At 58.0% G+C, this 27,569-nt stretch overlaps 2 protein-coding genes across 8 annotated transcripts in view; one reads left to right on the top strand and one right to left on the bottom strand.

Moving 5' to 3' along the window:
* The window catches only part of RNF214 (ring finger protein 214), a 33,095-nt gene extending 32,085 nt beyond the window's left edge, over nt 1–1,010 (bottom strand). For all 5 annotated transcript variants that reach the window (XM_062197087.1, XM_062197088.1, XM_062197089.1 and 2 more), the window contains exon 1: nt 964–1,010. The gene's annotated coding sequence lies outside the window, so the exon portion shown is untranslated. The remainder of the gene's footprint in view (nt 1–963) is intronic.
* Nucleotides 1,011–1,590: 580 nt separating this feature from the next.
* On the top strand, nt 1,591–27,569 carry PCSK7 (proprotein convertase subtilisin/kexin type 7). 3 transcript variants are annotated; one of them, XM_062197084.1, is made up of 17 exons: nt 1,591–1,658; nt 2,954–3,073; nt 3,489–3,968; nt 5,944–6,078; nt 6,931–7,096; nt 8,164–8,254; nt 8,971–9,025; nt 9,475–9,613; nt 10,245–10,345; nt 12,550–12,717; nt 13,142–13,249; nt 13,621–13,723; nt 24,311–24,467; nt 24,944–25,038; nt 25,812–25,905; nt 26,092–26,209; nt 26,408–27,569. In XM_062197084.1, the coding sequence occupies exons 3-17, from the start codon at nt 3,501–3,503 to the stop codon at nt 26,738–26,740; spliced, it is 2,331 nt and encodes a 776-aa protein (XP_062053068.1). In that variant the 5' UTR covers nt 1,591–1,658; nt 2,954–3,073; nt 3,489–3,500; the 3' UTR covers nt 26,741–27,569. The 3 variants fall into 3 exon arrangements, with proteins under 3 accessions (XP_062053068.1, XP_062053067.1, XP_062053069.1); XM_062197083.1 differs by having other exon boundaries at nt 25,812–26,209; XM_062197085.1 differs by lacking the exons at nt 24,944–25,038; nt 25,812–25,905.

Below are 27,569 nucleotides of genomic sequence, written 5' to 3'. Positions count from 1 at the left end.
GATCCCAGTGCCTAGCTGCCTGGGTCCGTGTGTTCCTCCCAGAGGGGAAAGTCTTAGCCAGGAAACAAAACACCATCTTCAGTCGCTACAGCAGTGCAACAAAGTATGAGACCTGGGCTACCCTAGCACCGAAACAGAAGCTGAGCAACACGGCAACAGAAGTAAGGCAACCTGCCGGTGCTGTTTTTTTTTGTTTTTTTTTTTTTGTTTTTTTTTTTTTTTTAATCTAAAGGTCATCCTTTGCGCTGCAGCACAAACTCATGGCCTTCCACAGGGAGGAAAACATCTCTTGGGAGGCAGACGGGCGAAGTACTGTCAGTTTCCATTCCAACAGCACCGCCGGCGGACCCCCGACCACGGACGAGCGCGCAGGGCAGCTATGGCGACAGCGCCGTGTCAACACTTCAGCCACAGTCCAGACGCCCGCTGTGTCTCAGTTTCCCTCCTGCTACAAAACGGGCCCCGGATCGCCATGACTGCTTCCTCAAGTGCACACATCCTGACCCCAGGAGTGCGCAGGGTCGGGGGGGGGGGTCCCCGGAGTGGGGCACCGGGGCACACACGCCAAGTCCGCGGCTCCGGGAGCACGGACGCGGGGCCCAGGGGCTCCCGCACCGGCGAGGCGGCGGCGCGGCCCCGGGGGAGGACGGCGCCCGGACGGGGAGCGGACAATGGGGGGAAGCAGCCCCGGCGGTCCCAGCCAGCCTCCACAGGCACCGCGCGGCCGGCCGCAGCCCCCGACACCTCCCCGCCTCGGGCCCCCACCCCACGGCCAGCCCCGTCCCATTCCAGGCCGAGGACCCCCGGCTCCGTCCTCACGGCACCCTCCACGCCCCCCACCCCGGTGCCGGACCCCCGCCCGCGTCCCGGCCTCGCCGCCCCCTCCCGCGCGCGCCCGCCCCGCACACACCTCCCGCGCCGCGCCCCCCGGGAGAAAAGCAGGGGGGGAGGGACGGGACGCACCTGAGCGGGCGGAGCGGGGGAGGGGGCGGCCGAGCACGGGGGGAGGGGTCGAGCGCCGGCCCGCGCGCGACACCTCCCACTTCCGGCGGCGCGAGCGGAGGGGGCGAGGCTCAGGCCGCGAAAGGAGAGGCCGCCGGAGCGCCGCGCCGCCCCCGACGGCGCCCTCTGGCGGCGAGAGCCGGCACCGCCCGGGGCGCGGGGATGCTGCGCTAAGACCCCAGAGGTACGCGTGGTCTCGCCCGAGGCGCTGAGAGCACGGGAGATGCGGGCGCCAAGAGAGCAGGCGGCCCGTGGTGGAGGCAGCAGCCGCTGCGGGGAAGTTATAGGGACAGTCGGGGCCATGGCATCAGAGGGAGCGGAGCCATGAGGTGTTTTTTAAAGATCGGAACCGAGATGCCCTCTCCAGTGGACGCCGTGCAAAAGAAGCCGCCTCTGGAGATGCCCCCGAGGACTCGGGGCGCGGGAGCCCCGGGAGCCGCCCACCCCGCCCGGCCTGCACCCGCGGAGGCCGCGGCGGGAGCCGGCCCGAGCGCCGGGGGCGCGGGCCCGGGGTCGCGGGCGGGCCCGCGGCACCGGCCGCGGATTGGCTGCGGCGCCGGGCGGAAGTGATGCGGCTGTCACCGACTCCTCCGGCTCCCGGGAAGCCGCGAGTTTCCGCGGGGAGGCGGCGGCAGCAGCTGCGGCCGGGCAGGCGGGTGAGTTGGGCAGCAGTGGGGCCCGCACCGTGGCGGTCGGCGGGGCAGAGGCCGGGGGAGGCCAGGGGCCCGGGCCCCGGGGTCTCCGGTTCCCAGGCGGGGAGGGAGGGGTCGTCGGGGCCGGGGGATCCGGCCCCCGGAGCAAGGTGTGACCGCGAGGAGGACCGTGGCTTGGGAGCAGACTCCTGACCCCGGGGCCGCCCGCTGTCTCCTCCGCCGGCCCTGGCCGCCGGGGGCTGGGAAGGCAGGCCTGTGGTGGAGGGAGGCTCGGCTCGGCTTTCGGAAGGGACTGGGAGTTCTTTATCCAGAGGCCCGGCTGGGCCCCCGGCACACAGGAAGGGCTCGAGTTTCCCCTTCTTCCGGAAATGTGCCGTGGGATGCGGTGGGGCGCTCGCCGGCTGTCCGGCCCGGCTTCTGCAGAAGGGGTGGGGGACCCCCGAGCAGCTCGGCACCGTGGAGGCTGCCCGGGGGTGGGAGAGGGGCTCTGATCTGAGAGGGGCTATGCCCGAGAACCTAAGGAGCAGCGCGATGCGGGGTGGAGAGTTTTGGAGGGAAATGTTAGGTGTACTTCTCCCTGCCCAGGGAGCCGCCGGTACAGGGCCCTTTTTCTTTGAGTGGGATCCGTTTGGGTGTGTGTGAAGACCGAACCCTGCCCAGGGCGGACTTGTAGCCAGAGCTAGCCACCCATGGGCCACACGCGTGCCACCTGTGTTCCCCACGCCTGCGTGCCCGTTCTAATTCGGCCTGTGTGTGTGTGTGTGTGTGTGTCTTGGAGCGCTCCTAAGACGAATCCCTGGTTCTTTTGAACCCGGCAATGGGAGCCCAGGTTTGGAGCCTCACTTGCGAACCGGCTGCTGAGCTGGGTTCCGGTCTTTTCTCCCAGTGCCCGCTTGCCCCATGCATCTGTTTAGTTTCATTGCCTCTCTCTGGCTTTTCCCTGCCCACCCTCCTCCTGCCCACTCTTACATCCCCTGGCGTCCCTGGGAGATGCACAGTCAGGACGGTAGGCGACAGCTGGACTTCCGGGAAGCTTGGCGGCTGTGGTTAAGTCCTCGGCCAATGAACAGATGAACAGGACAGCAAGTAGAACCTCTGGGTTTGGTGCTGCCTCCACCTTCCCGCACCAGTGCTGTCCCAGTCTGCGACCTGTGTGAGATCCTTGGAAGTGCTCCCTGATGGTCATTAGCCAGCGTCCTTGGTCGCTGCTCCTGAAGTTCGTGGCCAGCCTCTGCTTTTGAAGTTCAGGGGCGCGCCACTGAGTTTGGTGGGACCCTCTCTGTTCTTGGGGCCCGCAGGTCTGCAGCCTGTGCTGAGTCAGCACTACTCACAAGGCGAGCGATGCCTGGTCTGCATTGGCACAACATGAGTGTGCCGTGGTCAGCCAGCCCAGGAGCTCAACCTCACCCAGAGTGCAGGTAGGGAGGGGGCCCCGGGGTGGGGAGTCAGCCCTGAGGGCAGCTGGGGGAAGACCCATGACCCCTGTAAATGAGGCACGGGGTCTCTTCTAGAGAACTGTCATGATGGCACCCCTGGTTTTGGGGGTGACCCGTGCTCTGAGGTCAGGAGTGCCGTCTCCGCAGGGGGAAGAGCAGCCTGGTGCCTGCTCAGCTGGTGTAGGGGTGTGGGAGGGCACCCGCGGGGGTTAGCCCGGGGCCTAGCTCCCCAGGGGCTTAGCCCTATAGAGGGAACAGAAAGGGAGGACCAGCTGATGAATAATTTAAAAGGCACAGAGTGGAGGTTTCCAGGGGCGCACATTGGCACTGAGCGCCTCTCTCGGATCCTGTAGCCCAGCTCCCCTACGTCTTTCCTGTCCTTTCTCTTTGTCTGCAGCCTGCCGCTCTGATGCCGAAGGGGAGGCGGGGAGTGCCACACTTGGATGCCCGCCTGGGCTTGCCCACCTGCCTCTGGCTGGAGTTCGCCGGGCTCTTCTTACTGGTCCCCTGGGTCATGGGCCTGGCAGGGGCAGGTGGGCCTGAGGCCCAGCATCCACAGGGGCTAAGCTGGGCTGTGCACCTGCACAGCCGGGCCGATGAGAGGGAGGAGAAGACCCTGGAACAGCGGGCAGACGCTCTGGCGCAGGCGGCAGGCCTGGTGAATACCGGACGCATCGGGGAGCTCCATGGGCACTACCTCTTTGTCCAGCCCGCCGGGCACAGGCAGACCATGGAGGTGGAGGCCATCCGGCAGCGGGCAGAGGCTGCGCTGGCCGGCCACGAAGATGTGCGCTGGCACTCAGAGCAGAGGCTGCTAAAGCGGACCAAGCGCAGTGTCCACTTCAACGACCCCAAGTACCCCCAGCAGTGGCACCTGGTGAGTCCGGCCCCACGGTTCCCAGGGGAAAGTTTTTTCTGGGCTACTTCTCTGAAGGCGGGGCTTCCGGCTGTGTCCCTGTCCCATTGCCCCCACCGCTCCCCTGGAGGAGCGCATCTGCAGGCGTGGCTGCTGGGGTTCGCCCTCAGCCCCTGCCGTCCCTGTACACCCGGCCCTCGTGTACACGAGCTCCATGATCGCAGATTCAACCCACCGCAGATAGAAGATTTTTGGGGGAAGAATCGTGTCTGTACTGAACGCATACAGGGGTCTTCGGAAGTTTGTAGAAAATGTGCATCTTGAAAACGGCGTGGATTTCCAAATTCTTTATAGCAAGATGAACTTTTTAAAAAAAGATTTATTTAAAAGGCACATAGAGAGAAAGAAGTCTTCCATCCCTTTGTTCACTCCCCAAATTGTTGCAGCGCCTAGAGGCTGAAGCCAGGAGCCAGGAGCTCCATCCAGGTTTCCCGCATTGTGGCAGGGGCCCAGGTGTTTGGACCATCTTTCCCTGCTGTCCCAGAGAACTTGATGGGAAGCAGAGCAGCTGGGACTTAAACTGGCACTCTGATATGGGATGCCGGTCTCTGAAACAGCAGCTTAACCTGTTATGCCACAACACCAGCCCCTAGACATCGCTGGATTTTTTTTTTTAAGATCTATTTAGGCCGGCGCCGCAGTAGCTCAATTGGCTAATTCTCCGCCTGCGGCGCCGGCACACCAGGTTCTAGTCCCGGTCAGGGCGCCGGATTCTGTCCCGGTTGCCCCTCTTCCAGGCCAGCTCTCTGCTGTGGCCCAGGAGGGCAGTGGAGGATGGCCCAAGTGCTTGGGCCCTGCACCCGCATGGAAGACCAGGAGAAGCACCTGGCTCCTGGCTTCGAATCAGCACGGTGCGCCGACCATAGCGCGCTGGCCGGGGAAGCCACTGGGGGGTGAACCAACGGAAAAGGGAGACCTTTCTGTCTCTCTCTCTCTCTCACTGTCCACTCTGCCTGTCAAAAAAAAAAAAAAAAAATCTATTTAAGGTATTTGAAAGACAGAGTGACAGAGAGAGGGAGAGACAGAAAGAAAAAAATTTTCTGTCTGCTGGCTCACTCCCCAAATGGCCGCAATGGTCAGGACTGGGCCAGGCCAAAGCCAAGAGCATGAACTCCCTTGGGGTCTCCCACAGGAGTGGCAGAAGACCTGAGCACTTGGACCATCTTCTGCTGCTTTCCCAGGCACATCAATAAAAGATGGAGCAGAAGCAAAGCAGACAGGATTCAAACAGGTGCCCCAATACGGGATGCCAGCATCAGTGCCCATAGCACTGGGCCCTAAACACACCTTTTAATGCCACTTTTCATAAACTTTCCAAAAGGATCCTGGCACAGGCAGTTTTTCCTTGTCATCATTTCCTAAGCAATGCAGTTTACAACGGTCATTTACCCTGTCCCAGAAGGGTGTGTTAGAAGACTATAAATGGATTCTATGGAAATAGGTGGCCATTTGTGTGAGGGGTTTGTGTGCCCACAGGGAGCAAGGCAGCTCTAGAAACCTGAGCGCTGTGGCCAAGCCGCCAGGCCCATGTTCCCTCTGCAGGTGCCTTGGGCAAGCCATTCCTGCCTTCTGCTAAGCCTGTCTCAGTTTCTCCATCTGTAAAAGGGGATTGCAATGTCCCTACCTCATAGAGTCACGGTTAGGATCAGTGAGCTTACACGCCCTTCTCTTAGTGATAACGAGTGACGTCAGTGGCACGATGATTCTGCTGTGCAGCCTTTTGGCCTAGCCACCCTTGCAGCCTGAGGCAACCATGGGGACCAAGGCGATGGCAAAGCTCCCCCACACCCCTCTTTGTCCCCATCCAGACCCGTGGGCCTGCAAGCTCTGTCTGCCTCTTTGGTGGAGAGCGGGGGGGGGGGCGCTGCCAGCTGTAATTCTGCCTCTCTCTGGGTCACCTGTGTGTCGCTGCACTCCCGCCTTGCCATCTCTACAGAATAACCGGCGGAGCCCCGGCAGGGACATCAACGTGACGGGTGTGTGGGAACGCAATGTAACCGGGCGAGGAGTGACAGTCGTGGTGGTGGATGACGGAGTGGAGCACACCGTCCAGGACATTGCGCCCAACTACGTAAGTGCCCCGGAGCAGCTGGCCCCACCCACATCCTACTTCCTGCCTGGCCACACTCGGCTGGGGTGGGGGGAGGGCTAGACTCTCCTCTCCCCCAGCCAGCATTCGCAGCAGGTGGCTCCCAGGCTAAGAGGTCCTTCCTGCTTCCTGTTGCTCCTCCCTGGGGAATGAGGAGTGGCCCCTGCCAGCAGCTTCCCTCCTGGCAGAAGTTCTGAGTACCTGCCTTCGCTCTAAACCTCGGCTGTTGGCAGCCCTAACTGATTTATTTATTTATTTGAATCTGAGAGTTATACAAAGAGAAGGAGAATCAGAGAGAGAGAGAGGTCTTCCATCCACTGGTTCACTCCCCAAATGGCCGCAATAACCAGAGCTGAGCCGATCCAAAGCCAGGAGCCAGGAGTGTCTTCCAGGTCTCCGACATGGGTGCAGGGGCCCAAGGACTTGGGCCATCTTCCACTGCTTTCCCAGGCCATGGCAGAGAGCTGGATTGGAAGTGGAGCAGCCGGGACTTGAACCGGCGCCCACATAGGATGCCAGCACTGCAAGCGGTGGCTTTACCCACTACGCCACAGCACCGGTCCCCTAATTCGCTTCCATCTGGGATTCCCAAGCCCTGAGGCCATCTCCTGGGCACATTCCTATTACAGGCAAGAGAGAAGCTGCTGTGGCACTTCTGTGTTTCCCCTCTGCATTCTGTGACTTTGTCTTATGGCCCATGTGGTTTGCAGAGACGGGGGCCCACTGCCCCAGCTTGGAATCCCCGACTCCCACTTCCTGTTTCTCCCTGAGCTCCAGGACCTAACCCCCTAGGACCAGTGAGTGACCCTATGTCACCCCTCCCCAATATTTCAGAGCCCAGAGGGTAGCTACGACCTCAACTCCAATGACCCTGACCCGATGCCCCACCCAGACGTGGAGAATGGCAACCACCATGGCACACGGTGTGCGGGAGAGATCGCTGCGGTGCCCAACAACAGCTTCTGTGCGGTGGGCGTGGCGTACGGCAGCCGCATAGCAGGTGACTCGCACTTCTTCCTGAAACGCCTCCTTCCCACCCTTGACACACACACTAGAGCAAAGTGCAGCTTATGCCAGACATCACGGATCGCAGGACAGGGCGGGTCATTGATTGGCTTCAGTGCAGGGGTGTTTCCAACAGGCCCTGGTGTGTAAGGCAAACAAACATGGAATTGCTGGTGATGTGGGCCGGAAGCCCCGTGCCCCACAGCTCCCCTTTTCTGATCATGGTTATGTCACAGCTCCTTGCACTTGGCTCTGCTATGCTTGCATTGCCCTTATCCACAAGCTGCTTCCTTAGGGATTCTTCATGCCCCAGCTCTGCAGCCTTCAGTCCTGCTGTCATTGTTGCCCTCCGTTCTTCAACAGAGCTGAGCAACCCCGCCCACCTCCTCCCCACCGCCCCATCTGCCCCTGAGATGCATCTGTGTCCCTTTGCATCCCAGCCCTTGTCCGTTGGGGCGCAGGTCGGGGCGCAGGTCCGGGAATGAATGGAGTCGCCCTCTCCGTGTTTCCTAGTAAGCGCTTAGGAACCCTTCAGGCCAAATCGGCTGACTGTATTTCTCTTACACTCCAGCAGAGGGCAGTGTCCCCCTGAAAATGAGACTACAGAGGGCTCTAGCAACCTCCAGGGTCCAAGACTGTGAAAACGCTCCATTTGGCCCTACACAGTCACAGGGATGTGACCCGACCCGTTTTAGAGGACGAAATCTGGCATTCACGGGAGGAGGTGTGGTAATGGTGCCATTTATGGAGCTCCTTTTGTGTGTCAAGGACAGCACTAGATGTTTTAGATGTGATCATGGGTGGAGATAAGGGGAATCCTGCCTTAGGCTAGCCTGTGACTCTCCACTAGACCTCATGATCATTAAAGCACAAGTTCCAGTGTTTGTGAGGTTAAGAAGTATTTGCAGACAAGTTATGCACGTACGTGGCATAACAATTCAAGAAGTAGAGGAGCCCACTGGGAAGTCGGCCTCCCACATGTGGCTTCACCACCCTGTCCCCCTGTGGCCTGCTGCTTGTGGACCAGCGTCACTGAGGGACTGCGGTGACCCTCGTGCCTAGGTATCCGGGTGCTGGACGGACCGCTCACAGACAGCATGGAGGCGGTGGCATTCAACAAGCACTACCAGATCAATGACATCTACAGCTGCAGGTGAGGGGCACCAGGCTGGCTGGGGCAGGTCCCAGCAGGGGTCTCCTGGTTGGGTTCAGTTCATCCATTGTCCTCATTGCTCCACATCCCCAAGCTTCAGCCCCTGGCACCCCAGTAGTCAGGTTGTCACATGGGAGGAAGTGGGCTTTCCTCTCCAACCACAGGGGGCCGAATGTGCAGCGCCAGCCCCCACTGCCTGAACGCGTGCGCCTGCGGCTTGGGGTACAGCTGTGCTGGGCTGGATACGGCGGCAGGGATGGCCCCTGTTCCTGTACCGCCCTTAAACCCATGACATTGTTCCCAAGGTACACTTCCGTTTAGAGAAAGAATAGCGAGCTCCCCAGCTCAGGAACCAAGAACGCATCAAAATTGAACACGTCCTCGTCAAGCCTGGCGGTAGACGCCCAGAGCAGGGGAGGCGGGACCCTGGTCCTCTGCCCCGCTCTGCGCCGTCTCCTGGTCCCCGAGACATGGGAAATGACTTCTCGGGCAGGATGGGGCAGTCCTAACTGGGGACCTTTCCAAGGAAAACCATGGCCTTTTCCACTCTGGAGAAGGGCTGGCCCCTTGAATGCCTTGTCTTAAAATCATGGAGCCCTGAACTGGAGCCCTTGGGAGAAGAGGAAGAGCTCCAGGGGCAGGCGAGCTGAGACTGGGAGGCTCTGGGTGCACGGCTCCGCCTGGCTCTGGCCTCATCACTGGGCCTTTCTCTACAGCTGGGGACCAGACGACGATGGGAAGACAGTCGACGGCCCCCACCAACTTGGAAAGGTAGGTGGGGGCCGGCGAAGGCTCTCGGAGCCCGGGGCACCCTCCCCGGTCAGCACCACCACAGCTACTACAAGCTGGACTCGCTCCCCTGGCCGCAGTGCAGGATGCACGCCTCCCGGCCCTACTGCTTCCTTTCGGGAAGACTACACCTGACCTGGGGCCATGGGGCAGGGGCGCCGGTTCTCGGAGAGAGAGATGGGGCAGCTTTGCGGCTATTTCCCTTGGAGCTTGTGCTTGGCGCCCTTGCCACTCATCTGATAAGTGAATGCATCCATGAGATGTTCAGCTCCCTCTCCACTTGTGTCTGCCTTTAAGTCTCCCTCCCCCACGCCCAGAGCCCTTCCGGCCTTTTGTCACTCGCTTTCCGTTGGGGGAGGAGAGGGTGACTGGCCTGGTAATAGCAGCCTCTCCTGAGCCGCTCGGCTGAGAGCCTGACTCTTGCTCCCCAGGCTGCCTTGCAACATGGAGTGATGGCTGGTCGCCAGGGCTTTGGGAGCATCTTTGTGGTAGCCAGCGGCAACGGGGGCCAGCACAACGACAATTGCAACTACGACGGCTACGCCAACTCCATCTACACCGTCACCATAGGTAGGGCCTGGGGTTCGGGGCCGTGGGAGGGCTGTGTGTGTCCTGTTCAGCTCCAGTCTCTCTGCACATGTGAGCGTGATCGTCTCAGGCTGAGATGGAACTAGCCCAGCTCCCTGGGGTCCCGCCCACCTGCCTCCATCCCGCCTGCAACTGGCTAGGCCTCGGCTCTGGCCTCTCTGCCATGGGCCACACACCTGCCCGAAGCCTCCCGTGATTCCCATTCGCCTAAATCCAGTGCCCTGTGCTTACCTGTGCCCCCAGTCCCAGCATTCGCCACCCAGCTCTGCACTTCCTGCCTGCCCTTGGGCTGCCTGACCGTCTGTTTCCTCCTGTGGCCTTTGCATCTGGCCCTGGTGCCTGGTGCAGTGCGTGACTCCCAGGGGATGCTTGCTGAAAGAAGAGGCCTAGCAGTCAGGAGCCCCTGGGTGGACCTGGAGGCTGTCTCAGGCACAGGGTACCTTCTGCCGCGTGAGGCTGCCAGTTCAGATGAGGGCCGAGGGCACGCCGGGGCACTTGAGCCACACGGATCCTTTTTATTAAACTCAAGCCAGCCCCCAAGTGACCATGACGCCCCCAGGCCCTCCACGGGCCAGCTCCTGCCCGCACTCCCACTTGCCCTCCTCCCTGCCAGGTGCGGTGGACGAGGAGGGGCGGATGCCCTTCTACGCAGAGGAGTGTGCCTCCATGCTGGCGGTCACCTTCAGCGGAGGGGACAAGATGCTGCGCAGCATTGTGAGTCCTCCCGGCCCCTCCCGTCTCGGGACTTTCCTCTCCCCGCCCCTTCAGCTGTCTCTAACATGCTTTATGACACGTTGGGTATCGCATCTTCGAATGTCTTCCTTTGGTAGAACTTGGACTCTGGCTAAGCTGTGGGCTTAAAAAGATCATTCCGCTACTCTTGGGTCCTTACGTAAATACTCTGAATTCCATCCTGTGCATCCTCAGGAGTAGAGCCAGCAGCTGTCTCTGTGGGGTGGGCAGGACAAGGAGTTAGAGGAACTTCTCATGTCAGCTGAGAGGACCTTTTCCATGCAGCTATAATTGGAGCCATGGCAAGCAGACTGGAGCAGGGGAGGGCGGTCTCCAGCCTCTGGCACCCATCTGAAGAGCTCTGGGCCCCAGCCGGGTTTGACTCCCTCCCAGCAGGTTTAAGCCAGGTCTCCCAGAGCTCCTATGGGGCTAAGCAATTCCAGACAAGAGCTGGGCTCCAGCCAGCGGGTGTCAGATTTCTCCAGTGGCTGGGCTGGGAGGTCTCTCTTGAGACCACTGGGAATTCGGCTGCTTTGTCTTCCTGCTGGGTTAAGAAGTTTGTTTTCCAAAACATGGAATTTTGTTGTGCCAATGAGTGACTTGCAGTGAACACAGTGTCCTGAGGCCCCAGCCAGTTGACCCCTACTCCCTACCCTCCTGAAACACACTGAAGTGAACAGGCAGGGGAGGCTTTGCTCTGCAGGCTGGGGTCTGTGAGCCTGAGGCCGGGCTGCATTAGGAAGGGCAGGGACCCCTGTGCCCCTCACCCCCAGCAGAACTCCGAGAGCCCAGCTCACCCCTGCCCAGGCAGGGGCCTAAGGAGGTGCCATAACAGAGCTGTCACTCTTGATCCGTGGCACCTGGCTTTTCTCCTTCAAAGTCAGCTCAGATCCTCACCCCCACCCCCACCCCCTTCCATCTGAAGCATAATCTGTCCAGAAATAAAAAGAGAGTTTGTTTAGCCAAGTTCCCATCCTTGGAATGTTCTGGCCCCAGAAAGCTCCTGCTGCCAGTTTCTGTGCACTGACCAGGGCAGTGGGCGGAGCTGTCCTTCTGAGGGCAGGGGCTGGGGGCTTCCCTGGGCTTCTCTGGGACTGGGCAGAGCTCCTGCCACCGTGGGTGAATGCGTGGGCTTCACAGCTACACACTCGCCTGTCGCCATGAGGCTGTGTCCTCAACAGGAAACAAGCAGTCTGCTCCCCAGCTTGGCACAGGCTTCTCCCTCTCATTGCCACTGCAGCTTGGAAAGTGCTTTTCCCTTTCCTTGTGGCAGCGCGTGGGGTCTGGGAGAAGCTACAAGTCTGGGCAGCAGCTCTGACAGCCGGAAGGGAAGTAATGAGTACAATGGAGAAGGGGCGGCTCTTGGCAGAAGTCAGCATCCTGGAGTCTGACCCAAAAAAGAATTCTGCAAGAAAGAAATTCTCTGGTCTTAGCAGTGGCACCGCGTGCCAAGGATCTGGGTGCCACCGCAGGGAGCGCATTTAGACAGGGACCTCCTCTGCTGGGAGGCTCCGTGGCTGTCGAAGCATGAAAAGAACTTGGTGCTGGACAGACACCCGGCCCCAACCCCCTATCCCGCCCCCAGCTCAGGAGCACAGGTAGACCAGGGGGCTCATGAAAACCAACCTGAGGCGCCCAGCCCAGAGCAAAGAGGCAGCTTATCCCATTCAGGGCTGTGGAGCCGGGCAGGCAGGCCACGGAGCTGAACCTGGGGGTATGCAAGGACACAGCCCCCTCCCTGGGAACACACTGCCTGGGTTTGCCCCTGTCGCTCAGCTGCCAAGTTGCATTTCCTTGCCTGGTGTCGTCACTGTTGTCCCAGCTCCAGCTGGGGCCCAGTAGCTCCCCTGGCTTGGCTTGGTTTTGGGGTTGCAGGGTTGGGTAGAGAAGTTGAGGTTGGGAGCACAGATAGTAGAGGATCGGAAAACTCAGCTGTGCCGAAGGCCTCTCGCAGGTCTCCATCCCCCTCTGCCCCTTCGTTTTGGTATCGGTGCCTCCGTCTTCAGAGGTTCTCTTAGGAGGCCAGAGGGTCGAAGGCCTCTTTGGTCCTGCCCTGCTAGTAGGCCACCCTCTGTTCAGAGGCCATTCTAACAGAAGAAGGCCCAGCCTGACGGCCTTGTTCTGAGGACCTGACCTGCACCACCCGCTCCATGCCACCCTGGAACTAACCACTGCCCACTCCCCAGGTGACCACTGACTGGGACCTTCAGAAGGGCACTGGCTGCACCGAGGGCCACACGGGGACCTCGGCTGCGGCGCCCCTGGCAGCCGGCATGATAGCCTTAATGCTGCAGGTGCGGCCTTGCCTCACGTGGCGGGACGTCCAGCACATCATCGTCTTCACAGCCACCCAGGTGGGACACCGGCAGCAGACCCCAGAGTCCAGGTAGCAGGGGGTTCAGGTGGTCCATGTCCCAAATGCGGGGCACCTGCTCCCTTTCAGAGCTGCATGTGTGAAGGGCAGGGATCCCACAGAGACCCCAAGCCCAAGCTCACTTGACCTAAACTCTGCGGTGGCCGTTTTGCTGGCAGCAGAGAGCTCTGGCCAGGTGCCTGCACTCGAGCTGATGCCTCCTGACCACCCTCTAGAGGCCAGCCCTGGCTGGTGACATCATGGGACTTTGACCCGTTGTCCTAGCTTTCCTCGGGGAATCCATTCCCCGTAGCCTCAGTGGGAGAATCTGGGCTGGGTCTTCAGCTGGGTGAGCGGGAAAAGGAGAGTGAGGTTGAATTCCCACTGGTGAGGCCTGAGACTAACAAGGACCTCTGTCCTTTCAGTATGAAGATCGCCATGCAGACTGGGTCACCAACGAGGCGGGCTTCAGCCACAGCCACCAGCATGGTTTCGGCCTGCTCAATGCCTGGAGACTTGTTAACGCAGCCAAGGTGAGCGGGGACAGCAGGCAGGGTCCCTGTGTGGAGTAACTGAGGGAGGGGGCCAGATGCTTGGAACACTGCCTGGCACACCAGCAGTGCTTAATAAATGTATTCGTGTCGTTGATTCGACCCCATTTACCCTCATCCCCGCTGACCTACAACTGGCAAAGCAGGCTCAGTGCTGCCAGTGAAGCTTCCATACTAGGGGCAGAGAGTGAGCGGGGACAGCTAGGACAGGTGGTGCACCGTGGGGCAGGTGCTCTGTCGCAGGCCACCAACAGGAGCCTTGGGATGGAGAGGAAGTGATGAGGGCAGGAGACGCCAATAGAGACGTGGCTGGAGGAGCGCCCGTGGTTATGACCCTCCCTTTCCTCTCCTAGGTCTGGACCTCTGTCCCCTACTTAGCTTCCTACGTCAGCCCTGTGATAAAGGAAAACAAGGCCATCCCGCAGACACCCAGTGCCCTGGAGGTCCTGTGGAATGGTACGTCCGCAGCATGAGGGGGTTAATCCACAGTCCGGCTCGGGGTGGGAAGAGGGAAAGTTAAACTCGCCCTCCCTGCCGCCTTCCACCCCTTCCTGGAGGAGCTGAGCTCCGGCCAAACCTGTGCAGTTTGCTTTGACCATTTTAGGACATGTTGCTGCTTCTGAGTTGGCTGGCCCCCGGCTGCTAAACAAGACCTTTCTCCCGAGTCACTAGTAGCAGGAGGAGCTGCTGAGCAACCAGCTAGCGAGGCAGCGGGAGGAGTGGGTTTGGGACCCTTGGAGACGGGCAACAGCTGAAAGCCCTCCTGCCACTTCCATGCCAAGGTCTGGCCAGGCAACTCCACCCGGCCCGGCGGTCTCTGGAGAGTAAAGGAACCCCTTCCTTTGGTTCTCAGGCTTCTCTAGTGTGGGGTGGGGCAGAGCAGTGCACAGCGTTCCTGTCCTCTGTGTCCACCCCGCCTCCACGGCACCCTGGGTCGCCAGGACTGTCTGCAGGGGCGAGAAGTAGATCTTGTGCTCAGCGAGGTGGGAGCTCCTTCCAGGGAACAGGGAAGCTGGCTGGGATGCCATGCTGTGCCAGGGGCCTCTGCACGCTTCCCAGAAATCTCCCTACCGCTGCCTCCTCTGCCTCCTTAGGGGATTTTTTTTTTTTCTTTTACCCATGAGAAGTTTTGACAAGCAGAATCATTCACTACTTTTTATGAAGGTTGAAGCATGTCATGCATGGTGTCCAAACCAGAGCTCTGTCCTCACTCGTCCTGCCCTCCTGGGGAGTGACCGGACCGGAGCCGTGGCGGGAGGAGCGATGGCCAGAGGCAGGGACTGAGAGAGGAGGGCAACTTCCTCCTGGGGAGGTTTGCAGAGAAGAGTTGGCTTGTCCTTCTCCCTCAGGGCACCCAGCCCTTGCCTGGGTGCCCTCTACGTGGAAGGAGCCCTACGGGCCCAGTCCCTGTGTTTGCCCTAAAAGGAAGGCTGGCTTGGAAAGGGCATAAAGCAGCAGCCAAGGCAGAGAAGGTCAGTCACATTCTAGAATGCGGTTCAGTCGGAACCCCTGTACTCATGTGCCACGGAGGTAAAATGCCTTTCAACTTTGACCTCTCACACAGGCTGTTTCCTGTTGACTTTGAGCCCTTGGGTTCTTCCCGGCTTTGTCATCCTCTGCTTCCCAGTACCCAGGGGCCGTTGCCCCAGGATGTCTGGCGAACCTCCCTAGCTGTTGAGGCATCTGGCACCTGCTGTGTGTCAGAAGGAAGCAAGAGGAAGAAGGACCAGCTGTCCTGCACAGACGAGAGCAATGGGGCCAGGGCAGGGGGCAGGCTGGTAAGATCAGGGGAAGAGTCCTGGAGCTTGGCTGGCGGAGCCCCTCGTCTCCCTAGGGAGCAGCAAGCAGGACGGCTCCTAATTTCAAAGGCCCTCTGTCCTCTGCCCTGTTACCACCTTTCCCCATGAGCAGACGGGACAAAAGGTATAAGCTTATGGGCTCACCTGCAGAGGGACGGCAGTAAGCCCAGTCAGTAGCGCTGAGCACCTGGGTCCCAGACTGGAAGCCTTGTCCCCTCCAGCTAAGACCTGGAGCTCCAGCGTCTGGGGCTGCAAAGTGAGCTTCCCAGAGGGCAGCGAGGCTGAGCATCCCCATGATAGAAGAGGAGGTGACACCCTCGAAGACTGCAGGGCCGCAGCGTCTGCGCAGGGGACTTTCTGCCCTCTTGGGAGTGTTCCCTGTCTGTGCCACTCAGTCAGGGGGTGCTGGCATTTCAGCCTACTGGACATTGTTTTCTAAGATTTATTTATTTTTTTGAAAGGCGGAGTGCTAGGGTTGAGGGGTGGAGAAAGAGAGATATCTTCCATTCGCTGGTTTACTCCCCAAATGCTCGTAACGGCCAGGGTTAGGCTTGGCCGAAGCTAGGATCTAAAAATTCCATCTGGGTCTCCCACATGGGTGGCAGGAACCCGAGCACTTGAGCCATTACTGCTGTCTCCTAAGGTGCCCATCAGCAGGAAGCTGGGTTGGAAGCGGAGCAGCCAGACTCGAACTGGCACTCTGACACCGGATGCAGGTGTCCCAAGCAGTGGCTAATCCACTGTACCACGGTGCCCACCCAACTGCTACTGGACGTTTACAACATGGCTAGTGTTTGGGGCCGGCGCTGTGGCAGAGTGGGTAAAACGGTCACCTGCAGTGCTGGCATCCCATATGGGGGCTGGTTCAAGTCCCGGCTGCTCCACTTCCGATCCAGCTCTGCTATGGCCTGGGAAAGCAGTGGAAGATGGCCCAATACCTTGGGCCCCTGCACCCACGTGGGAGACTTGGAGGAAGCTCCTGGCTCCTGGCTTCGGATTGGCATAGCGCTGGCCGTTGCAGCAAACTGGCCAGCATGGATGGAAGACCTCCCTCTCTGTCTCTCCTTCTCTCTGTGTAACTCTGACTTTCAAATAAATAAATAAATCTTTAAAAAATAAATAAATAAATAGAATAAGGCTAGTGTGAGCTTACCCATAAGGAGTTTAAATCTAAACACCCACATTGGCCAGTGGCTGCCATGCAGAGCAGCAACCTGAAGACAGGTTTGTGCTTCTCCACACCAACAGGAGCTGTGGGGAAACAAGCGTGGGCCACTTGGTGCCTGTGGCTCCGACTCTGGGTCTGGAGTCTCTGCCAGGGGGTGGGAGGGCGTCACGCACAAGGGAGTGTGTGTGCGCAGATTCCCGAGCGCCCACTCGCACCTGCCTTTTCGTCCTTACGTGCAGTTGGCGTGAACTCACCTCTGCCTGCACAGTGAGGCCTGTTCTTCACCGCTCCGTGGCTGCCCCTTCAACCCACTCCCTCCCTGCCTGCTGATTCCTCCTTCTGCCTGCCAATGAAATCTCTGGCAGCCTCCAGCCGGCAGCCTTGCCAAATGTACGAGCTGTAAAGCAGCAGCTCGTTGTTGCCAGGGCCGAGCGCCTGCCTCCCTCGCTGTGCCCTTCTCCTGGGGCTGGCTTGGGGTTCATCACTCTTACCCTTCTTGTTCCTCTGCCCCTGAAGAGGCCTGTCTGCAGCTCGCTCCTCGCCAGGCTTCTGGGACCTCCTTTGTCCACAGCACTCTGCTGGCTTCTCTCCCCAACATGCTGCTTTTCTTTGAGCAGCTCCCAAGCTTCACTCCGGACTTTGTGCCCTCCCCTAACATTTGCCCCCTCAGCAGTGCCGCTGTGTTGATGACTTCAGTTCCCATCTCACCACAGATGCTTCCTTGCTCTACACCCTTGTTCTTTTGTCATCATGGTTGTTGTTAAGATTTATTTATTATGGCCGGCGCCGTAGCTTAACAGGCTAATCCTCCACCTTGCGGTGCCGGCACACCAGGTTCTAGTCCCGGTTGGGCGCCGGATTCTATCCCGGTTGCCCCTCTTCCAGGCCAGCTCTCTGCTATGGCCCGGGAAGGCAGCGGAGGATGGCCCAAGGCTTTGGGCCCTGCACCCGCATGGGAGACCAGGGGAAGTACCTGGCTCCTGGCTTCGGATCAGCGTGATGCACTGGCCGCAGCAGCCATTGGAGGGTGAACCAATGGCAAAAAGGAAGACCTTTCTCTCTGTCTCTCTCTCTCACTGTCCACTCTGCCTGTCAAAAATTTAAAAAATAAATAAAGAAAAAAAAAAGTTACTGAGATGGAGGGAGAGGAGAGAGGGAGAGAAAATGAATGAATATCTTCTATCTGCTCATTCACTCCCCAGATGGCCACAACAGCCAGGGCTGAGCCAGGTCAAAGCCAAGAGCCCAGAGTTTCCTCTGAGTCTCCCATGTGGGTGCAGAGGCCCAGCACTTGGGCCATTCTCTGCTACTTTCCCAGATGCATTAGCAGGGAGCTGGATCGGAAGTGGAGCAGCCAGGTCTCTAACTGGTGCCCATATGGGACACCAGCTTTGCAGGCAGCAGCTTAACCTACGCCACAGTGCCAGCTCCTACACTCCTATTCTGATCCTGCACCAGTGAGAAGATTGTCATGGTGTCTACAGATTAAGGTCAGATTAAGGTCAAACACAGCCCTGGCATCTTTGGGGACTGAGAGTTGAAAAAGACCCCAATGTAACCAGAGGCCAAACAGTAAGTTGAGGATCGTCACATCAGCTAAGACCTCAGTGTTTTTAAGGTGCCCAGCTCTGCCCTAAGTATTAGTTTACCGAATACTAGCCGAAATAATTCTGGGGCTCTCTCAAGCATTGCCACGCACATCGCCATCCACATCAGTGTGGAAATGGATGCAGCGTGCCACTCTCTACATGGCTAGCAGAGACAAGCGCTTCTTGTTTTATTTATTTGAGAGCAGAAAGAGAGCTCCCATTCACTGGTTCACTCCCTAAATGCCCACAATGGCCAGGACGGGGCTGGGCTGAAGTCAGGAGCCAGGAACTCATAGTCCAGGTCTCCCCTGGGAGTGGCAGGAGCTCGATTATTGGAGCCATCACTGCCACCCCCCAGAGTCTGCACTGGCAGGAAGCTGGAGTCAGGAGTTGGAGCCAGGGCTTGAGCCTATATATTCCTTTATTTATTTATTTTTTAAGATTTCTCTATTTGAAAGACAGAGTTACAGAGGGCCAGAGGCAGAGACAGAAAGGTCTTCCATCTGCTGGTTCACTCCCCAGATGGCTGCGACGGCCGGAGCTGGGCTGATCTGTAGCCAGGAGCCAGGAGCTTCTTCTGGGTCTCCCATGTGGGTGCAGGGGCCCAAGCCTGTGGGCCGTCTCCCACTGCTTTCCTAGGCCATAGCAGAGAGCTGGAGCAGAGCTGGAGCAGCGTACTGGAGATGTGTGGTTAGAGCTGGGAAATGAACCCCTGCCTCTATCTCTGCTCTTTCCCCAAACCTCACCAAAGAAAGAAGGAATAAAAACGATATGAGCACAAGGACAAAGAATGAGAAAGGAGGCCGTGGCAATCAGATTTCATTGCATTTTTGGAAGGTGGGAAAGGAATAGAAATGTGAGCAGGGCCGAGAAAACTGCAGACTGAGTACCTGCCGGAGGCGGCGCAGACACAGCCCGCCCCCCCCCCCCTCCCTGGGCCGCTCAGAAGATGGGGGTGAGGTGGGCGGCCATGTCAGGGCCCCTACTGGGCAGGGAGGGAGGCACCAGCTGGACTGAAGCTGGGAGTTCCTCCCCGCCAGCCAGCCGCTGGTATCCCAAAGCCCCAGCGGCCAGGAGGTTGGAAGAGCCCTCTCCAGAGAAATGGATCCCCTCCCCGGCAGACGACAGTGCCATGCTCCATGGGGCTGCTTTTGAAGATAACAGAAAACACTGACCACGTAGGGGAAAGCCCTCCAAGATTCTTGTGGGGGAATGAGAAAGTCATTTTCAATCAGTAAGACCACACCCAGCCTGACTATTAGCCGCATGGGAAGGTAGAATGAGGTCGCTTTCAGACCTGCAAGGTCGTCCTCAGGCTCCATTTGTCTGGAAACTACTAGAAGATGTGCTGCTCTGTAGTGAAAGGAAAAAAAGTAGAAGAGGTAGGAAGAGGGTCCGACATTGTGGTGCAGCAGGTTAAGACCTCCTACTCTGTCTACATCACTGATGTCCCGTATCAGAGTGCCAGCTGGGAGCCCAGCTGCTCCTCTTCAATCCAGCGCCCTGCTCATGCACCTGGGAAAGCAGCAGAAGATGGCCCATGTGTTTGGGCCCCTGCACCCATGTGGGAAACCTGGGTGGGGCTTTGACCTGGCCCAGTTCTGGATGTTGGGGCCTTTTAGGGAGTGAACCAGTGGATGGAAGATGTCCCTTTCTCTCTCTAGCTCTCGCGCTCACTCAGCCTTTCAAAGAAATAAATCTTAGGGGGAAAAAAAAAAGGAAGAAGGGAAGAACAGAACAGAGGTGGGGGTAAGAACCCCAGGTCGGATGTGAAGAAAGGTCCCAGTGCAGGAGCTGCACAGCAAATGGGACTGGGATGGAAGGCTCTAGAGGGTCTCTCCAAGAGCAGGTGGCATTAGGGAAACCCTGACCTCTTCACTTAAAGGGAAAAAGCTATGTGAAGAAGTTAATATGGTTTATGGGAAGAATTAGTGATAGGAGCATGACACTGAAATAAACCAAAAACCAGGGAGATGATGAAACCTTCGAGGGGAGAGCAGCAGACTGTTCAGGAAGTAAAGTAGTGCTGCGTGCTGCTTGGCTGAATTCAGTGTAACGTGGGTCAGGTCCCCGCGAGGTGAGCCAAGCGCAGACCTGTCTGGACGCTGATGTGGTGTTGGGAGGCCGTGGTGCCGGCAGGCCGGGAGCTGTGAGCACGTTGTGCCGAATCCTCATCTGCCACAGTTGGAAGCTGATGAGTGACGTCTCAAATTGATAACCCCCAAAATAGCTGTCCTGGTGGGTCCCTGAAGAAAGCAACTAAAAGCAATAGAGGCCGGCGCCGTGGCTCAACAGGCTAATCCTCCGCCTTGCGGCGCTGGCACACCGGGTTCTAGTCCCGGTCGAGGCACCGGATTCTGTCCCGGTTGCCCCTCTTCCAGGCCAGTTCTCTGCTGTGGCCTGGGAGTGCAGTGGAGGATGGCCAAGTGCTTGGGCCCTGCACCCGCATGGGAGACCAGGAGGAAGCACCTGGCTCCTGCCTTCGGATCAGCGCGGTGCGTTGGCCGCAGCGCGCCTACCACGGCGGCCATTGGAGGGTGAACCAACGGCAAAGGAAGACCTTTCTCTGTCTCTCAGTCTCTCTCACTGTCCACTCTGCCTGTTTAAAAAAAAAAAAAAAAAAAAGGCAATAGAAAGTGTTTGCTTCCAGAGTGGATCACAGACAGGAGGGGCTGAGGAGGGAATGGTCCTGTTTCCTGATGAGCACACGGCTTTGTTTAAAGCCACACAAACAACACTGTCCTGATAGAAGATGCCAAAGGTGACTGGGAGAGTATCCACAGTGGGCACAGACCGCTTCCTCGAGGTCTGCCCAGGAGGGATGAGAAATAGCTAATACTTCCAGACTATTTTAAGCATTTTACATATATCAGCTGAGTTAATCCTAGCAACTCCATGAATTGGGTACCGTTACTATATTTTACAAAAAAGGAAATTATTTCAACTCTCACAGCTGATAAATGGCAGAGCTGAGATTTTAATCCAGGCTGGATGGCTCCGGAGGCAGGGTAAGGAAGTGAGGAGTTGCATTTGTCTTCCAGTTGTGATAGGAGAGTTGTAAGCAAGAAGGCAGATCCTTCGGTTGATCTGGCGTTTGGCTTTTGCCCAACATTGCTGTGAAAGGACAAGACAGTGCTGGAGAGGGAGCCGCGAGGCCTTCGCTGGTCAGGAACAGAGGCTGGGGAGGCAGCCAGAGGGAGGGTGTTTTCAGAAAGAGGGAGACAGGTGGAACTGAGCACAGAACACAAGCACATGTGCGAGGCAACTTCAGAATATCCATGGGGAATGGGAGTGAAATATGTTTATGTTGGTGCAAAAACTCTTTGAAATCCACACAATTGTGCCATATTGCAATTATCCACGAACTTTTTGAAGATCTCTTGCACGGATGGATTTCAGACATTTTTGCACTAACCTTTAAAATTTACTTACCTGAAAGGCAAAGATACAAAGAGATAAATAGAGATCTCCCACATACCGGTTTATTCCTCCTAATGCCTTTGTAACAGCTCCAGGCCAAAGCCAGGAGCCAGGAACCCGATCCTGGTCCCCCATGTGGGAGGCCGGGACCCACTGCCTACCAGGTTACCCGTCAGCAGGAGGCTGGAACGGAGAACAGAGCTGGGACTTGAATCTAGGCACGGCAACATGGTGTACAGGCATTCGAAACTATGACGTCACTGCCACACCAAACACCTGCCCCCAGAAAAATCTTTAGTTCCGTTTTCCCAGGAACTTTTTGGAGTCCCCTCATACATACAGAGCTCTTCATGGACATTCACCAGCATGTCAGCAGGAATTGTTGAGTATTTTCTTGTTTTTACTTCTGCTCATCTACTTTTCTCACGTATCTTCAATCTGCATCACGTGTATAATAAGACCCACCATGGAAGTTTCTAAACACCCATAAGTAACGGAGCCCCAGCTCCGGCTGTGGTCACAGATATGAGTGGCTGACATAGGATGGAGAAAGGATTTTGAAGTCGAGGTAAAGAAGTGTGCAGTTAGAACACTGGGTAGGTGGGCCTCCACAATGCTGGTATTGCGGTGGAGAAGGGGAGGTGGCCTGGCCTCTCCAGTGACTGTGGTGAGGGAGAGCACAGAGGTCGGGAAGGACAGGAAGCGGTGTCATAGCCTGTGAGCCTTCCTCCAGGCCCCATCATCCGCAGGTGCACCAGCTCACCCCTAGAGTGATCCGGCCTCTGCCAACTGTTTCTTTCCTTCCCAGGGCACTGTGTTTTTAACTGTGTGCTGGCTCGTTGATCTATCCTAGCTCTCGTTTGCCTATTTAAAGTTTGTAAAGCGCTTCCTTTGCTGTGTCCTCTTCCTCCTGCCTCTGAGTGCCTCTCTGAGGTCTTTCGTCTATAAAGTGAAGGTAGTGCTCTCTGCTGTGTGTATTAAATTAATGGAAGAATAAAAAAAAAAGGGTGTTGTAGAAAGATTTATTTCTCAGGGCCAGCGCTGTGGCTTAACAGGTTAATCCTCCGCCTTGCGGCGCTGGCACCCCAGGTTCTAGTCCCTGTTGGGGCACTGGGTGCTAGTCCCGGTTGCCCCTCTTCCAGGCCAGTTCTCTGCTGTGGCCTGGGAGTGCAGTGGAGGATGGCCCAAGTGCTTGGGCCCTGCACCCGCATGGGAGACCAGGAGAAGCACCTGGCTCCTGGCTTCGGATCAGCGAGACCCGCCGGCTGCAGCAGCCATTGGAGAGTGAACCAACGGCAAAAAGGAAGACCTTTCTCTCTGTCTCTCTCTCTCACTATCCACTCTGCCTGTCAAAAAAAAGATTTATTTCTCAGGATGGGGATTTGGTGCAGCGGTTAAGTACCACTTGGGACACCCACATCCCATATCCAGGTGCCTGGTTTCGAGTTCTGGTGTGCACCCTGGAGGGCGGCAGGTGATGACTCAGAGTAGTTAGGTCTCTGCCCGCCCACACACACCCGCGTGGGAGGTTCAGACTGAGTTCTGAGCTCCTGGCTTTGGCCTGACCCAGCCTCAGCTGTTGTGGGCATTTGGGGAGAGAACCAGTAAATGGAAGACATCTCTCTCCAACTCTGCATTTCAAATAAAATGAAAATAAGTTAAAAAAAATTTTTTTTCAAAAAAATTTATTTCTCATTGCAACCTAATTTCTTAATAGTCCCCAGGTGAGTCTTCCACTTCATCAGTTTTGTGTTCAATTTTTTCATTTTGAGATACGGATTCACAGGAGGTTGCAAAGAAAAGTCCAGAAGTCCCACGCACCTCTCTCCTGACGTTAACGTCTTAGGAATTGTAGTGCCATATGGAAACTAAGGAATTGGCATTGGTGCGATCCATAGAGCTCGTTCTGTTTTCAGCAGTTCTGTATACACTGCACGCTTGTGTCTGTGTGTGCAGCTGTAAGCGAGTTTCCCACAAGCGCAGTCTTGCGTAACCTCCAGCCACAGGACTCCTGTGTCAGCCCTTCGTGCCCACACCCATTCCTTCCTCTGCCCTGACTCCTGGCAGGTACCGCTGAGCTCCCGTTTGCTACACCATGTCAGTCCCTGAGCGTTGCCAAGGTGGAGCCATGTGGCATGTGTCCTTTTGAGACTTGGCTTCTTTTTTTTTTTTTTTTTTAGATTTATTTATTTATTTGAAAGAGTTACACAGAGAGAGGAGAAGCAGAGAGAGATCTTCCATCCAATGGTTCACTTCTCAATTGGCCGCAACAGCTGGAGCTTCGCTGATCTGAAGCCAGGAGCCAGGAGCTTCTTCCTGGTCTCCTGCGTGGTGCAGGAACCCAAGGACTTGGATCATCCTCTACTGCTTTCCCAGGCCATAGCAGAGAGCTGGATCGGAAGTGGAGCAGCTGGGACTAGAACTGGTGCTCATATGGGATGTGGTGCTTTAGGCCAGGGCGTTAACCCGCTGCGCCACAGCGCCGGCCCCGGCTTATTTCACTTGGCATAATTTCCTTAAAGATTATCCACTTCAGTAGGTTTTTTAGATTAATTTTGTATTGTCTCCCATGCAAGTCTCATCTCTATCTTTGCACATGCCCTTCCCCCTTCTAGAATACCCTCTGCCAACCCTCTGTACCAGTCTGTTCATTGCCGGCTGCAGTGGGTGGCTCACCACTCTGTGCCTACACCTGTCTCTCTAGGTCTTTTCCTGCATCAGCCATGAACCTTGTTTCAAACCACGTTTCACTTGCGGGTAGAAGGCAGGGACCATGCCCGGCTTCCATTTCTGTCCCCAGCATCTAGGGCAGTGTCTGAAGCATAATTGTTGGGATGAATGAGTGAGTGAGGTCACTCTGTTAGGTTCTCATGTCTTGGCTCCATGTCATCTTCCCAACTCCACCCTCAAGTTGAGAGCAGCATCTGCATTCCATCTCCTAGCCATCCCCGGGGCCCACTGAGATCCCACATAGGTGTTTGCCGGCAGCTTCGGGAGCAGGTGCCTTTGTGCACGTTGGGGTGAGGTGTGGGCTGGTTTCCCAGCTGCCCAGCCTGACTTCCCACAGTCAGCAGGACGGACCTGGAGATGTCGGGGCTGAAGACGCTGGAGCACGTGGCGGTCACAGTCTCCATCACCCACCCACGTCGCGGCAGCCTGGAACTGAAACTGTTTTGCCCCAGTGGCATGATGTCCCTCATTGGCGCGCCACGCAGCATGGACTCGTACGTATCCGATCGCCCACAGCCCTCAGCCCTCTGTCCGAGGAGCACCTTTGTAGGTGGTCACCGGCCCAGCCCTGAGCCGCCGTGCCCTGGCTGTCTTCGGCGGCCACCCATCACCTGCTTCCCTGCGGTGTGTGCGGTGTGTGCGGTGTGCACGTGCGCACTCGACCTGCGTCTCCTCTCACCTGTGTAAGAGCTGCAGACTCTGTCACCTCCGCTTACAAAGGCGGGAGTGAGTCACAGAGCCAGGAAGTGCCCGAGAGTCAGGGTGAGCTAGGTCTGGGGGCCTCCCGAGCCCACAGTCTTCCCTACACCACGTGGACACAGGCCCCTGGTTCCCAGGGACAGCGCCTGAGGACCCTCGTGGCCCCCTCCCAGCGGCCCACAGTGCTTTTCCACGTCTGGCGGATGGGCATGTGCTGTTTCCAGGAGCAGGGGCAGCACCGCCCGCATTTCCTGCTTTGCTCCTTCCCCAGGGATCCCGGTGGCTTCAGTGACTGGACCTTCTCTACTGTGAGATGCTGGGGGGAGCGGGCCAGAGGGGTCTACAGGCTCGTGGTGAGGGATGTAGGTGAGTGCCCTGTGCCCCCCCATCATCACACAGCCCCTCTGCACCTCACAGTCCCCACACCTCACTTCCCCTTCCACGTGGAAGGCACAGGGATGCCCTGGCCAGGAGGGTAGGCACCCCCTGCAGACAACGGGCACTGGTATCTTAGACTGTGCATTGATACCACTCTCGTCTTCTTTGGAGAAGTGACTGATCCATTCTTCCTCAGGATAGCAACAAAAATTCCTTGTTGAACCACATTTCAAGTCCTTTCACATATAACCATCCTTCGGCGAGCCCTGGTAGGCAGGTAAGGGCAGGACTGATTGTCGCCGTTCTTTTTGAGAAACTGAAGCCCAGAGGTTTGCAGTGACTTGGTGTAAAGTCCCCGTGTCCATGACACTGCAGCCTCAGGGACCACTGACCACCTGCAGTTCAGTGAGGAGCCCAGCCTCCCCGCTTCAGTCGAGTTAGGGATTCGCGAGACGGGTGGTTCTCAAACCTGTCTTTAATTTAGCAGAAAGACCTTTTTTCCCCAAGCAGAATTCTAGCTGAACCCGAAATCCGGGAGATAAAGACAAATTCCTCTGCCTCCGAGTACAGCCTGTGGCCCTCCCCTTCCCGTCCCGGGGCCTCCTGGGAGGCAGCCTGCAGAAGCCGGGGTGAGCGGGCCACGCAGCTGCTGCAGCAGGCTGTGCAGGCTGAGTGCCTTGGGGTGGGGGTGCGGCGGGCTCTGCTGTGTGTCACGGCCCACAGAGGGCATGGCTCACGCACTGCCCCGCTTGCCGCCCCAGGAGATGAGTCACTCCACGTCGGCGTTCTCCAGCAGTGGCAGCTGACCCTATATGGCTCTGTGTGGAGTCCGGTAGACATCAGGGACAGACAAAGGTGCGTCCAGCTACATGCGTCAGGAGAAGGCAGCTCGTGGGGGATGGGCAGGAGGACCCCAGCTGTGCTCCCTGGGCCGGGAAGCCGCCCTATACCCCTGCCCTCCTTGCTGTGGGGTGGGAGTGTGGGTGGAAGGTGGTATGGGAAGCACCGTGTAGGGCATCCTGGTCCCTTCCTGCCACACAGGCTGTTGGAAAGTGCCATGAGTGGGAAGTACCTGCACGATGGCTTCAGCTTGCCCTGCCCCCCCGGGCTGAACATCCCTGAGGAGGACGGTTACACCATCACCCCTAACACCCTCAAGGTATGCAGATAGACGCCCTGTGCTGGGAACCTGCTCCTCGGGTGACCAGGGTCCCTCTAGTTGCCGTCTCGGGCCATCCTCACATGGGGAGTGGGCAGGGATGGCCTGGGGTGGGGGCTTTCCGAGGTCAACACGGTAGGCTGAGAGGCTATGGGCTTTGGGAAGCAGCCCCTGAGCCGGGTGCTTGACTTTGCCCAGACGCTGGTGCTGGTGGGCTGCTTCACCATCTTCTGGACCATCTACTACATGCTGGAAGTGTACCTGAGCCAGAGGAGTGTGGCTGCCAGCTCAGCCTGTGGGCGTGGACCCTGCCACTGGCCCCACCGGAGCCGAAAAGCCAAGGAGGAAGGGACAGAGCTGGAGTCAGTGCCGCTGTGCCACAGCAAGGATCTCGGCGGCGTGGAGACAGAGAGCGGGGGCCCCCCCGCCGGCCCTGGCCTCCTCGTCCCCGACCCGCTGGTCCAGAGCAGCAAGAGTGCCCCGGACTGCCCCCCGGACCTGCCACAGCGAAGGGAGGAGCAGATCTGCTGACCTCGGAGCCTGGCAGGCTCCCTGTGGGACAGGCTCTTCCCCAACGGAGGAGCCGAGAAGCCTGCTCCTGCCTGCCGGGGCTCTGGGAGAGAGGCCTCCGCGGCTTCCTCCGGCTACGCTCAGGGACGGGGGGGACCTTCCTAAGGTGCCACTGGCAGAGGACTGGAGCCAGAGAGTGGTCTGGCACGCGCCGCAGGTCTCCTCCAGCTCAGCAGGAGCTGCTGGCGGGACGGTCTCGGACAAGGCGTTGGTGCCCCATTGGGCAGGCCTCCATCCCCGGGTGAGAAGGTGCCTGCCATGGCCAGGAGAGCATCTCAGCAGAGGCATCTCTGGGGTCACTCAGAAAGGGGGTGGGGGACAAGGGGAGATGGGGCAGAGCACCGGATGGACACGCCCCCTGCCTCCCTTCCCGATCAGAAGCCAGCCTAGAACACGGCCTGCCTCCCACCCCGGTACCCCTCCCCTGCATCTTTCCGAAGGATTGGTACGAGGCTTCCGCCCCGGGTTGGGGGGGGGGGCTGGGACTCAGCTTCCCAGGCCTGTGACGCTGCCTCTGGGAAGTCGAAGTACAGAGGAGCAGGTGCCACTCCGGGCCATGACCACCCTGTCTTCCTCTGCAGCCGCTCAGGGAAATGGCCCTCCCCTGGGGCCAGCTGTCCCCTCACGGGCTGGGCCTCTTCCTCCCACTGTTGGCCTCGCCCTTCTTCTGAGCTAAACGGTGGATCTGAATTTTCTTTTTTAAATGCTTGAGTTTTGGCTTACTCTTTTCACAGCAACATTTTGTTGAATTTTTTTCCGCCCAGCTTTTCCAAAATAAAAACCTTCCAAA

This window comes from Lepus europaeus, chromosome 7, assembly GCF_033115175.1.
Source record: "Lepus europaeus isolate LE1 chromosome 7, mLepTim1.pri, whole genome shotgun sequence".
Lineage (NCBI taxonomy): Eukaryota > Metazoa > Chordata > Mammalia > Lagomorpha > Leporidae > Lepus > Lepus europaeus.
This window is presented reverse-complemented; position numbering and strand designations above follow the sequence as displayed.